The sequence below is a fragment of the Dipodomys spectabilis genome, unplaced genomic scaffold (genome assembly GCF_019054845.1).
Source record: "Dipodomys spectabilis isolate Male_0828 unplaced genomic scaffold, ASM1905484v1 ptg000365l, whole genome shotgun sequence".
Taxonomy (NCBI): domain Eukaryota; kingdom Metazoa; phylum Chordata; class Mammalia; order Rodentia; family Heteromyidae; genus Dipodomys; species Dipodomys spectabilis.
In genome coordinates this window covers 9791578-9803910 of record NW_024871042.1, presented here as the reverse complement: position 1 = coordinate 9803910, position 12333 = coordinate 9791578, and the positions used below count along the sequence as shown (strand labels likewise).

Here is a 12333-nt window from a genome sequence, read left to right as displayed (position 1 = left end):
TAGCCCACGTTGTTATACTATTAGGGGCTGCTGCTGTAGGTTTGGCCATTAGTGAAGCTGGGAGTATCATCAGGCCTTAGACCAGAGCCACAATCTCAGGAATCTGGACAGACCCTAACTATGCCTCACCCAATCTTACCTAGAGGGTGGAAACATCTTAAAATGTCCTTAGGAAGAATTTCTTAGAAATGTACTCCCATTTTCTGAGCTAGGGGTGTGGCTCCATGGTAAAACACTCAATCCCAAACAATTCAAAAAAGGAAGAAGAAAGGAATGGGAAAAGGAAGGAAGAAAAAGAGATGGAGACAGGAGTCATACAAAATAATAAAAAAATTCTAGTTACTGAGTACTAATAACTTAGTATCTCCTTGTCCCTTGAAGCAACTCAAAGGTGCAAGTATTAATTCATTCTACAGTTGAGGAAATTAAAGCTTAAGAGTAATGTGGCTGCTATTGAAACCAGTTCATAGGAGAAATGTGAGACAGAAAAACTGATGCTTTTCCCACTTTATCATAGAGTCTCTCTATAAACTGTCATCTAGGCAACTAATTTGACACATAATTGTTACTTCAGATAGCTCCAGAATTGCCATTTAATTTAAAGCTATTTAATTTAAATGTTATTTTACTTTCATGCTATTCCTTTCTCCAGTTTAAGTGGGGATGGAATCTTCCAGTCCTCTGACTTTCCTGAGCACCAAGAATGGTGACACTTGCTTAGTCCCTCCAAAGAGGGTGGTTTTCTACTCTCAGAAATGCTTTCTGGATTAACATCATATCTTCTACAAAGCTTTACTAAAATGAAACACATAGACAGTGCAGAACACATACTGTAAGTATTTGTGTAACTATATCAGGACAAAATGAACCCTTCTATAATCTCACTGCACTTCATTTGCTAGGTAGCCAAGCTCCACTATTTCCAACAAGTATGTCTCTGCTCTTCTTGAGATAATGCTCCCCTGACTATGGGCCTCTGTCTTAAGTGCACAGGGCATTGAAGAAAAAGTATTCCTAGCACGTCCATATTTAAAAGAAAGAGGAGAAAACAGCTAATGAATATTTAAAAGAAGGGTGAGAAGACAGCAAATAAAGAATACAGGGAAACAAGACATCACCTCATACCTTCACATAGGTTGGGTCCCACTGAAGACACTCCTTGGCAGCAAGCAATGCTTCATTCCATTTGCCAAAGCTGTAAAATGCACTGGATTTATTGCACAGCAGCACAGCCAAGTCTCTTGGGGGAACCCTGTAAAAAGAACAAAATGCTGTTTTTAAGGACATGGTTCTGCAAATATAGGAAATAATCTCTGAAGGCTACCATTTTGGAGCAGTCTACTGCCATGACGAATTTCAGCAGGCAGTGTTTCAACTATGTTTATCATATCTGTCCTTTATATCTATCTATCCTAGAACAATAGAGCATTTACAATGTAAAAACCTGTCTTTCCTCACTCCTAGATTCTCTGCTCCCACCTTTTAACGGCAAATGTCTTCAACACTTTGGTTCCATTTCCCACTGATCATCACAATTTTTTTCTTTTTAGAGCTCTTGGGGAAAGATATAAAAATGTTGACCTGTCATAAAATGGAGAGGATGGGAGCTCCCACTGAGCCCCACACAGTGTGAGCTACTCCACATGCATATTAGCACAGAGCACATCACAGGACTCCTAGGAACATCTGACCACACTATATCCTTGAGCAAGTCTCAGAAGAATAGACTGTAAATAAGGTCTATGCAGGCCCTGGGAGCAGGAACCACTGGTGGGGGATCCAAGACCTTGAAACTCATAGTATAGACCAAAGGGCAGGCAGGAACTCCAGGTAACTGGACCCAAGACACCTGTCTGTGAGCAAACAACTGAAGAATGGCCAAAAGGGGCCCTCTAAAGCAAAGACTTCCTTTTTTTGCCTGTGTCCAAAGGTAATACAACAGCAAGAGTATTGCTAAAACCAGACTGAAAAGAGAAACAAAATATACCACAGAGTCAAGACAAGTCCAGGTGTTACTGAAATTTTAGACACACAAAATAAAAAACCAAGGGCTGGGAATATGACTTAGTGGTATTGTGCTTGCCTAGCACGCATGGGTTTAATTCCTTAGTACCACATAAACAGAAAAAGCCAGAAGTGGCACTGTGGTTCAAGTGGTAGAGTCCTAGCCTTGAGCAAAAGAAGCTCAAGGACAGTGCCCAGGCCCTGAGTTCAAGCCCCCTGGACTGCCAAAATTAATTGATTAATTAATTAATTAAAATAAAAACCAAGCCAGGCACTGATGGTTTACACCTCTGGTTCAAAGCCAGCCTTGACAAGACAGTTACAAGACTCTAATCTCCAATTAACCACTAGAAAACCAGAAATGGCGCTGTGGCTCAAAGTGGTAGAATACTAGCCTGAACAAAAGAGCTCAGGGACAGTTCCCAGGACCTGAGTTCAAGCTCCAGGACCAACAAAAAAAAATTTTTAACTAAAACCTAGACTTACAACTTCTTATTTGATATTTTAAGTATAAAAAACAATACCAGTGTGAGAAAGATAAGTAATGGTGATCCAAACAAAAATAAAACAGTAAAAATCATATCTGTGTTGCCTTACTCTCAGCAGTATCTGGATTCTTTCACTGCCCATTTGTCTCTGGTGAAGAGATGTAGCCCCAGACACATTCAGGAGGCAGAGAAGCATGCAGCAGGTGATTCGCATGTAAACCAGGACTACAGGTAGAATTGAGACCACAATGTCATTCTCAGACTCCCGGCATGGGTAGCCACTCCCAGCTGCAGTGATTGTTGGCTGTAGCTAGGGACTCTCAACACCCCATTTCCAGAGATATATCCTCATATTATTGAGAGCTGCTCTTAGCAATTACAATTATGCTCTGGCTTGAATTACGTTCCCTTAAATTTTATATGTTGAAGCCAGGTGCCGGTGGCTCACGCTTGTAATCCTAGCTACTCAGGAGGCTTAGATCTGAGGATTGTGGTTCAAAGCCAGCCCAGGCAGGAAAGTACATGAAACTCTTGTCTCCAATAAACCACCAGAAAACCGGAAGTGGTGCTGTGTGTCTCAAGTGATAGAGTGTTCACCTTGAGCTAAAGAGCTCAGGGACAGCAACCTAAGTTCAAGTCCCAGGACAGGGGGTGGAGGGGGTGAGGAAGGTGGGGGTGGGAATCATATGTTGAAGCCCTAACCCCTAATGTGACAGTATCTGGACATGGGGCCTTTAAGATGCAATATGTTTAGATAAAGTCATGTGGGTGGAGTCTTCATCACAGATAGTGCCCTCATAAGAAAAGACACTAGAAAACTTGCTCTCTGCCATGTGAAGACAGGAAGACGGCAGCCATCAACAAGCCAAAAGAGATTAAGTCATTCAATACCTTGCCCTTGAACTTCCAGCCTCTAGAACTGTAAGGAATAAGTTCCTGTTGTTTAAGCCACCCAGTATACAACATTCTGTTATGACAATCTGAGCATGTTAATATACTCTTGCTCTAGGATAAACCTCAAAGTCAGACAGCCAATAAGCAATGAATGACTGACATGAGAATTAAAAGAGCAGCCTGCAGAACCAGCTCTGTGGTACAATTTATGTCCCAGAACTTCCCATCAATTCATGCTGAATCTAGATGCCATATCTTTGTCTTGCCCTGCTTTCCTCACTCTCTTTGTCCTGAAACAACTCAGCAAATCACATGGACCTTAATCCCTATGTTTGCTAGCAGCAGCAGGAAAGCAGACATCAGGCAATGGACAAGAGTATAGTATTGAGAAAGTCACATGCAAGGTAACATGTGAGGGTCCAGGGAAAAGTCTCATTAGTGATCATCACATAGATAGTAAGTGTGTGGAGTCACTCTGCAACCATAGTCACTGTTTAACACTTCATCTTTAAGAAAGTTGAGTGTCTTTCCCTGAATAAGAAGCTCCAGTTCAGCTCCAACATGGCCCAGATCTGATCCAGGACAAGGCAAAACTACAGAAATCACAGGCACAAGCAAGTTACATTGGCTCAGGATTCACTCAAGCATTACATGTGATGATGGGAGAAGAGAGCCATGTCAATCACTTAACTCAATGCCATTTGTCAGCACAAGTTCAGGCTATATGCACCCCACAGATGCCAACTTCTACTTCTTCCATCACAATTGTTTCTCAAGGATTATCCAGAAACCTCTAGGGGTCCTTAAGACTATTTCAGGTAGCCCATAACGTGAAAATGTTTCACAACTATGACTGTTTAGACAATGGCCTTCAAATAATGCACCTTTTCTACATAGCAAAAGAGAAATTGCAGATACAATTAATTTACAGGTATTGAGAAAGGGAAGTCATCCTGTATTATTATATAATCTCAGGAATCCTGAGAAGAGAGAGGCAGAGGAGCCTCACTCATCATATCACCTTCTTCTCTAGGATACGATGACTGAGGCACATTGTGGAATAATAGAAAATGGAGACAAAAGGAAAGGAACACATGTAGCCTCTCAAAGATAGAAAAGACTGGATGAATGAGGCCCCAGCCCACACACTCCTGCCTCTAGGAGAAACACGGTGCCTCATCTGAGAGCCTACACAAAGCTGCAACCCTATTAATCCTTTAATTTAATCCCAAAAAACTCATTTCTGACCTCTGACCTCTAGAACTACAAGGGAATAAGTTTTCATTGTCTTAAGCCACTAAGTTTGTGGCAATCTGTTACTACAGCAATGAGAAACCAGAAGAACAACAATACTAAGACATTATGTGCTTTTTCATAACTATTCTCCCACAAGCCTACAGAGGCTAAGAACATGATATGTCAAAGATTGAAAGAAGACGCAAATGAGACTTGCAAAAATGTGCTGCTTCAAAATAGGGAAGGGAAAGGAAGGGAAGGGATGAGAAGAAGAGAAGAAACAATAACAGAGGAGGTGGTTTTGGCCCAAGTATATTACATGTATATATGAAAATATTTGCTGAGGGTATTTCCCAGTTCCCAGATCTAATCAATTCAAAGTTTCCACCTTTGGCCACTATACCACTTGAATACAAGTAATACTCAAGTGACAGTCTTCCTACCCTCTTGGACACTGGAATGGAGTGAGAAGGGTAGTCTTGAAGGTCTTTTTTTCTTTTAACTTTTTATTGAGAAGGTGATGAGCTGTGGGGGGTTACAGTTACATAGGTAAGGCAATAAGTACATTTGTTTTTAATCATTGTTACCCAGTCCCTCTTTATCTCCCACTTACCCTTCCCTCCCCCTCCCCAACCAAGCTGTAATGTTCATATCCAACATAGTGTCAAGTGAGTATCAATGTTACTGTGGTTCATCCATTGTTCTGCTGTTTCTGTGGGTATCATTTCAAACATGTTTTTATCTATTTTATCTGTTTTTATCATTTCAAACATTGGTGATAGCGTTGGAACTGAGGAAAGAAGCAGAACCAATCACATATACATGGTATCTTATTTTAGACAAACAAATTTCTTGATCTCTACCTCAGTGTGTCCTAAAATTCTATTTTGTGACAATGTTATAAACTTGGTACACAAAGTGAAGGCCAGATAGAGGCCTTCATCTTTTTTGAAACCTCCCTTGAGCCTCTTTAATTCCTGTAACACAAGGAGCCTTAAGAAAACACATGAAAGTGACTTATCTTTCACTAACTTGTAATCTCCTCCCCATGTTTGTCTTAATCACATTCCCAGAACTTACTCGACTAGTCCAGATAGCCATTTGTCCTGCTCTTCCTTCAGGAATTTTCTGTTGTTTGCCTTTAAAATATAAATATACTTTTGCTATGTGTTCAAATTTCTTTCTTGGGAAGACCTCCTTATACATATAAAAAACTAATAAACCAACATGCTCGTCTCATGAAAATTAGCTCTGGTATTAATTGATTTACCAGATTCAGTAAAAAAAAAAAAAAATCCACTTTTTTTCCCTTTTTAGGGGGTTTCACCCACCACCACTTTTTTTTTTTTTTGCCAGTTATGGGGCTTGAACTCTGGGCCTGGGTACTGTCCCTGAGTTTTTGTGCTCAAAGTTAGTACTCTACCAATTTGAACCATAGCTCTACTTCCAATTATTTTTTCCTACTTTAGTGGAGGTAAGAATTTCACAGGATTCTCTGCCTGGGCTGGCTCTGAACCACAATCCTCAGATCTCAGCCTTCTGTGTACCTGGGATTATAGGCATGAACCATCAGTGCCTGCCTACCATTTTTTAACAAAATAAAATGAAGTTCTTTAAAATGGCTTCAAGAGCAATCAATAATAAAATTATCTCTGGAACACTAGAACTGAGACCAGCTTGGAATTAAAACTTCTTCCTCCTTCCCAACAAAGCAGCCATAGTCAATCCAGGATAAGAATCCAAATTCAGAATTCATTTTGAGGATTTCAATTTGTTTTTTTTACTTTCTTTCTCCTGTCTCCATGGGAGAAAAGATGCAATTGTTTGAGAGGAGTGGGGTTTTTTCCTTAAAAATTTTACTCTGTTGATGGGCTGGGAAGGTGGCTCAGTGGTAGAGCGCTTGCCTTGCATATATGAGGCCCTGGGTTCGATTCCTCAGCACCACATAAGAAAAAAGAAAAAAGCCGGAAGTGGCACTGTGGCTCAAGTAGTAGAACGATAGCCTTGAGCTGAAGAGCTGAGGGACAGCACCCAGGTCCAGAGTTCAGGCCCCACAACTGGACCCAAAAAAAATTTTTTACTGTGCTGGGCACCAGTGGCTCCTGCCTGTATTCCTAGCTACTCAGGTGGCTGAGATCTGAGGATCTCAGTTCAAAGCCAGCCCAGGCAGGAAAGTTCTTGAGACTCTTATCTCCAATTAACCACCAGAAAACCAGAAGTGGCGCTGTGGCTCAAGAGGTAGAGTGCTCACCTTGAGCTGAAGAGTTCAGGGACAGCACCCAGGCACAGAGTTCAAGCTCTACCGCCACCACCACCACCAACAACAACAACAACAACAAACTACTCAAAACCTTTCAAAGACCTCTGGAAAAGAATGAAAGGCTGTGTCCAAGCCTACCTACAGAGAGTGTTTATACAGGACAAAAAGATAACTCATCTTGCCATTTATCTCAACTACCAGGCTATCTCAACCAAAACCTAGTGAAGTGGTCCTCCCAAAACTTGCCAGGCATGGAAACTGTTAGCCCAATAGCCTCCTCTCTCATAGCTTAGCATGCTCTTTCCCTAGGCAAAAACTAGGCCCATTTAGAAAAGGCACTGGTCTGTGGCAGCTAGCACCATATAAGGCAGCAAGATCCCCTAAACCTATGGGTCACCTGAGTGAGCACTCCTTTGGGACAGCTATAACCATATAAGGCAGCAAGATTCCCAAAAGCTCAGAAGTTATAAAAGTCACAATAGCTGTTACTTCTTCTCTGTTGTGAGAAGGGGTCTTGCCTGTCCTTTTATTGGCAATAAACCTTTTCTTTATTCTTTGTACCTGTATGTCTGAGTGGTTTTCTGGCTGTCTAATTTACTCTAACAGAAACATATGTTTAAAATCCCAACATTCTGAGAATAAGGAAGGAAGAGTAAGTTTGAGGCTAGCCTGAATTACAGTGGGACCCTATCTCAAGACCAAATGAGAACAAAACGTAAGGATGTCCTAGTCAAATCAACTTGAAATTATTTCAACTTAATATATCCGCATTTATATCAATTATATACACAAAGTCATGATGGTAATGCCAAAACTAGCTGAACAGTCCAACTCTGATACGTCTTTGTAAAATTTACATACTAAAGTCATAACATAGCCAACAAAGGTAAACAACCGTAAACAACAGTTTAAACACTGTAAACAACTGAAAGTTAATTATAAGCTAACTGTGTAAATGTTAGGGAGAAGACACAAATATTAAATAGGTTTTTCTTCTTATAAGGAAAAAGTCAGTAAGAAATGTACACATTACCTTGCCCATGTAATTGTAATCCCTCTGTATGGTATTTTCACAATAAAAAAAAAAAAAGGAAAAAGTCAAGCAGGGCACCAGTGGCTCACACCTGTAATCCTAGCTACTCAGGAGGCTGAGATCTGAGGATCACGGTTCAAAGCCAGCCTGGGCAGAAAAGTCCGTGAGACTCTTATCTCCAATAAACCACTAGAAAAACTGGAAGTGGCACTGTGGCTCAAGTGATAGTGTTCTCCTTGAGCTGAAGAGCACAGGGACAGTGCCAAACCCCAGAGTTCAAGCCCCGTGACCAACCAAAAAAAAAAAAAGAAGAAAGAAAAAGAAAAAGTCAAAATTATAAGAAAGCATCTTAGGGGTTGGGAATGTGGCTTAGCAGTAGAGCGTCTGCCTAGCATGCATGAGGACCTGGGTTCAACTCCATGGTACCACATAAACAAAACAATAAAAGAAATAAAAATTTTAAAAACAGAAAGCATCTTAATTCAATTTCTCTTGGAATTGACAGTTAAAGACATTTGGAGACAAGATCCAAAGAGTAGTTAGGTGAGTGGAGAGGAAAGGTAGGTGTCCAGGCCAGGGTAAAAACGTCTACAAAGTCCATAAGATTCTTAGCTTCAACTAACTACCAAAAAGCCAGGAGTAAAACTGTGGTTCAAGTGGTAGAGCACCAGCCTTGAGTGGCATAAATAAATAAAAGTACTAAGTGAATATAATTCAGAATGAAAGAATAGGAACTGGCTGCAATAGATGCATGATCTGGTGTCTTAAGAGCCATTAAAAGGATTTGGGAGTTTACCTTACATACAATTTGGAAATAAACACTATCCAGTATAGTTTTGTAATAATTATAATGTCTTATTCTAAATGATCCAATAAAGTAACTATTAGCCACATGTGCCTAATATAATTGAAAAACTGAAATTTAAATTTTATTTTAATTTACTTTAAAATCCATAGCCACATTTTACTAGTGGCTACCATATTAAACAGTACACACAAGAAGATTTTTTTTTTTTTCAAGATTTAGGAACTGATTTTATTTTATTTTTTTTTAATTTTATTTTATTTTATTTGAGAGCATACTGTACAGAGGGGTTACAATTACATGGGCAGGATAATGCATACATTTCTTACCAAGCATTGCAGCCTCCTCCTTTGTTTACCCTTCACCTCCCTTCCCAGCCTCCCCCCTCCCCCCTACCCAATCCTTCCCCCCCCCCCACACCGACATTGTAAAGCTCGTTTTTGACATGACATTTTGTACTTCTCATTGTTGCAACAGGTCCACCTGAATCCTTAAACGACTTGTTTGTCCCCATCTCCTCCACAAGTTATACTGACATCAAATATAGTGAAAGCGGGGGTTACACTGTGGGGGAGGGACATATAAAGCAACAAAGAAATAATCTTATAAATGCGTTAGAAACACATGCATGAAAGAAAAAAAACATTAAAATACATATTTAAGGGATCGTATTCCTAACATCACATTATCTGACCTTTTCCGCTTGACTCATACATATACTAGATATTGCATATAAGGGAAACCATGGGACCTATGTTTCTTTGGGCCTGGCTTACTTCACTTAATATAATTTTTTCCAAGCCTTTCCATTTCCTAACAAATGGGGAAATGTCATTCTTTCTGATGGAGGCATAGAATTCCATTGTGTATATATACCACATTTTCTTGATCCATTCATCTACTGAGGGGCATCTGGGTTGGTTCCATATCTTAGCTATGATAAATTATACTCAATGGTGAAAAACTAAAGCCATTTCCTCTTAACTCAGGAACAAGACAAGGATGCCCACTCTCTCCACTTCTCTTCAATCTAGTATTAGAATGCCTAGCTATAGCAATAAGACAAGATGCAGACATAAAGGGGATCCAAATAGGGAAAGAAGAAATAAAACTCTCCCTCTTTGCAGATGACATGATCTTGTATTTAAAGAATCCCATAGACTCCACTCCCAAATTACTCAAGCTGATTCAAAACTTTGGCAAAGTAGCAGGTTATAAAATTAACCCCCAAAAATCAATGGCTTTTCTGTATGCCAACAATGAGAAAAGTGTGGCTGAAATTAGGAAAGCAACCCCATTTGTAATAGCCCCACAAAAAATAAAATACCTAGGAATTAACTTAACTAAAGAAGTGAAGGACCTCTACGATGAAAACTTCAAAATCTTGAAAAAGGAAATCAACACAGAACTTAAAAAATGGCAAAACCTCCCATGTTCCTGGATTGGAAAGATTAACATCGTGAAAATGGCAATACTTCCCAAGGCTATCTACAAATTCAACGCAATACCTATCAAAATTCCACCCTCATTCTTCAAGGAAATAGAAGAGGCAATCCAAAAATTCATATGGAACAATAAAAGACCCCGAATAGCAAAAACGCTCCTCAACGGAAAGAACAATGCTGGAGGAATATCAATACCAAATTTCAAACTCTACTATAAAGCCATAGTAATCAAAACAGCTTGGTACTGGCATAAGAACAGACCTCAGGACCAATGGAATAGAATTGAAAACCCAGAAATGAACCTACAGACCTATAGCCATCTAATCTTCGATAAGGGAGCTAAAACAATAGAATGGAAGAAAGACAGCCTCTTCAGTAAATGGTGCTGGCAAAATTGGTTAACTACATGTAGAAAACTAAAGCTAGATCCTTATATATCACCCTGTACCAGAATCAACTCCAAATGGATCAAAGACCTTGAACTCAAAACAGACACTCTGAAAACATTACAGGATGGAATAGGAGAAACCCTAGGTCTCCTTGGCTCAGGACGAAATTTTCTGAATAGAGACCCGGAAACACAACAAATCAAAGAAAGGTTGGACAAATGGGATTGCATAAAGTTGCAGAGCTTCTGCAGGGCAAATGACATAGCTAGCAAGATCAATAGAAAGCCCACGGATTGGGAGAAGATCTTTACTAGCCATACAACGGACAAGGGTCTCATATCTAAAATATACTTGGAACTCAAAAAATTAAACCCCCCCAACAACAAATCCTCAAAGAAACAACTGCCCAATAAATAAGTGGGCGAAAGACTTAAAGAGAAACTTCTCTGAAGAAGAAAGAAGGATGGCCAATAGACACATGAAAAAATGCTCAACATCCCTAGCCATAAGAGAAATGCAAATCAAAACAACATTAAGATATCACCTCACTCCAGTTAGAACGGCAAAAATCAAGAACTCTAACAACAACAGATGCTGGAGGGGATGTGGACAGAAAGGAACCTTACTTCATTGTTGGTGGGAATGTAAACTTGTTCAACCACTTTGGAAAGCAGTATGGAGGTTCCTCAAAAGACTTCACATAGAACTCCCCTATGACCCAGCAATCCCACTTTTGGGCATTTACCCAAATGTTTACAAACAAGACCACGCTAAAGCTACCAGCACAACTATGTTTATTGCAGCATTATTTACCATAGCTAAGATATGGAACCAACACACAAGAAGATTTTGAACTGAGGATTAATGAGATGTAAGGAATATTTCTGGATCACTCTTGCCAAAGGTAAGATGGATAATGAATTTGGGAGAAAAAGGCAGTAAGACTTGCTGATGACCTTCACTATAGTAAGATTGAGGTAAAAGAGAAATCCAATTAGGGCTTTTAGCCAAACTCTACTCTATCTTATAGAAACAGAGCTTTGATTTTAAATATGCATGCAAATAATGTTGAATTTTTTTATACACACACACACACACACACACACACACATATATATACATATAAATAGAGAGAGAGAGAGAGACAGAGAGAGAGACAGCGAGACAGAGAGAGCGCCAACCTAGACTTCTGAGAATATTCTGATAGCACTGACTCTAAGTGATTACGGACAGTACGTGTTATATGGAATACATAAAGTTGAAAAACATACGAAAGCACAACAATGGATTGCTTATGTCTATACCAATAGAAGTATATTCTATAGGGCCCCACAACTGACAAAAAAGAAGAAATATATTCTATAAGAAAAACATAGCACCATGAAGCAACTAAGTTTCAATAGCCATCCTCTATGTTCTAGAAGAGAAAACATCCCTATACCCAGACAGGAAAAGATACTACTTCTATCTCAACTAAACAAAAGTCAGGAACTCTTTTCTATTTATTTGCCTGTTTGTTTAAAGTAGGGCAAGAGGTATCAGAGGATTAGAGAGTGAAAAGATGGAGGTGAGATTTACATTTTCTCCAACTACTAATTACTTCGTTTCCAAGGTATTTAGGAAGTTTGGAGCGACTCTATATACATTAACTTGAAAGTAGTTTTCCTTGTAGCACATTTTTGATGGGGAAATGTCTCTTGCAAAGGGGTAATGATTGGTTCTTGAGAAATAAAAAATTTTACTCACATGCATACAAAGTACAGATACACACACACACAC

At 39.5% G+C, this 12333-nt stretch overlaps 1 protein-coding gene across 1 annotated transcript in view; it reads right to left on the bottom strand.

Moving 5' to 3' along the window:
- Positions 1-5723, bottom strand: part of Trank1 (tetratricopeptide repeat and ankyrin repeat containing 1) — an 81161-nt gene extending 75438 nt beyond the window's left edge. Inside the window, exons 1-3 of the mRNA XM_042666428.1 lie at positions 5703-5723; positions 5529-5599; positions 1126-1252 (exon numbers count right to left, since the gene is read on the bottom strand). Coding sequence (XP_042522362.1) covers positions 1126-1252; positions 5529-5599; positions 5703-5723 — 219 coding nt within the window. The remainder of the gene's footprint in view (positions 1-1125; positions 1253-5528; positions 5600-5702) is intronic.
- Positions 5724-12333: the final 6610 nt, after the last annotated feature.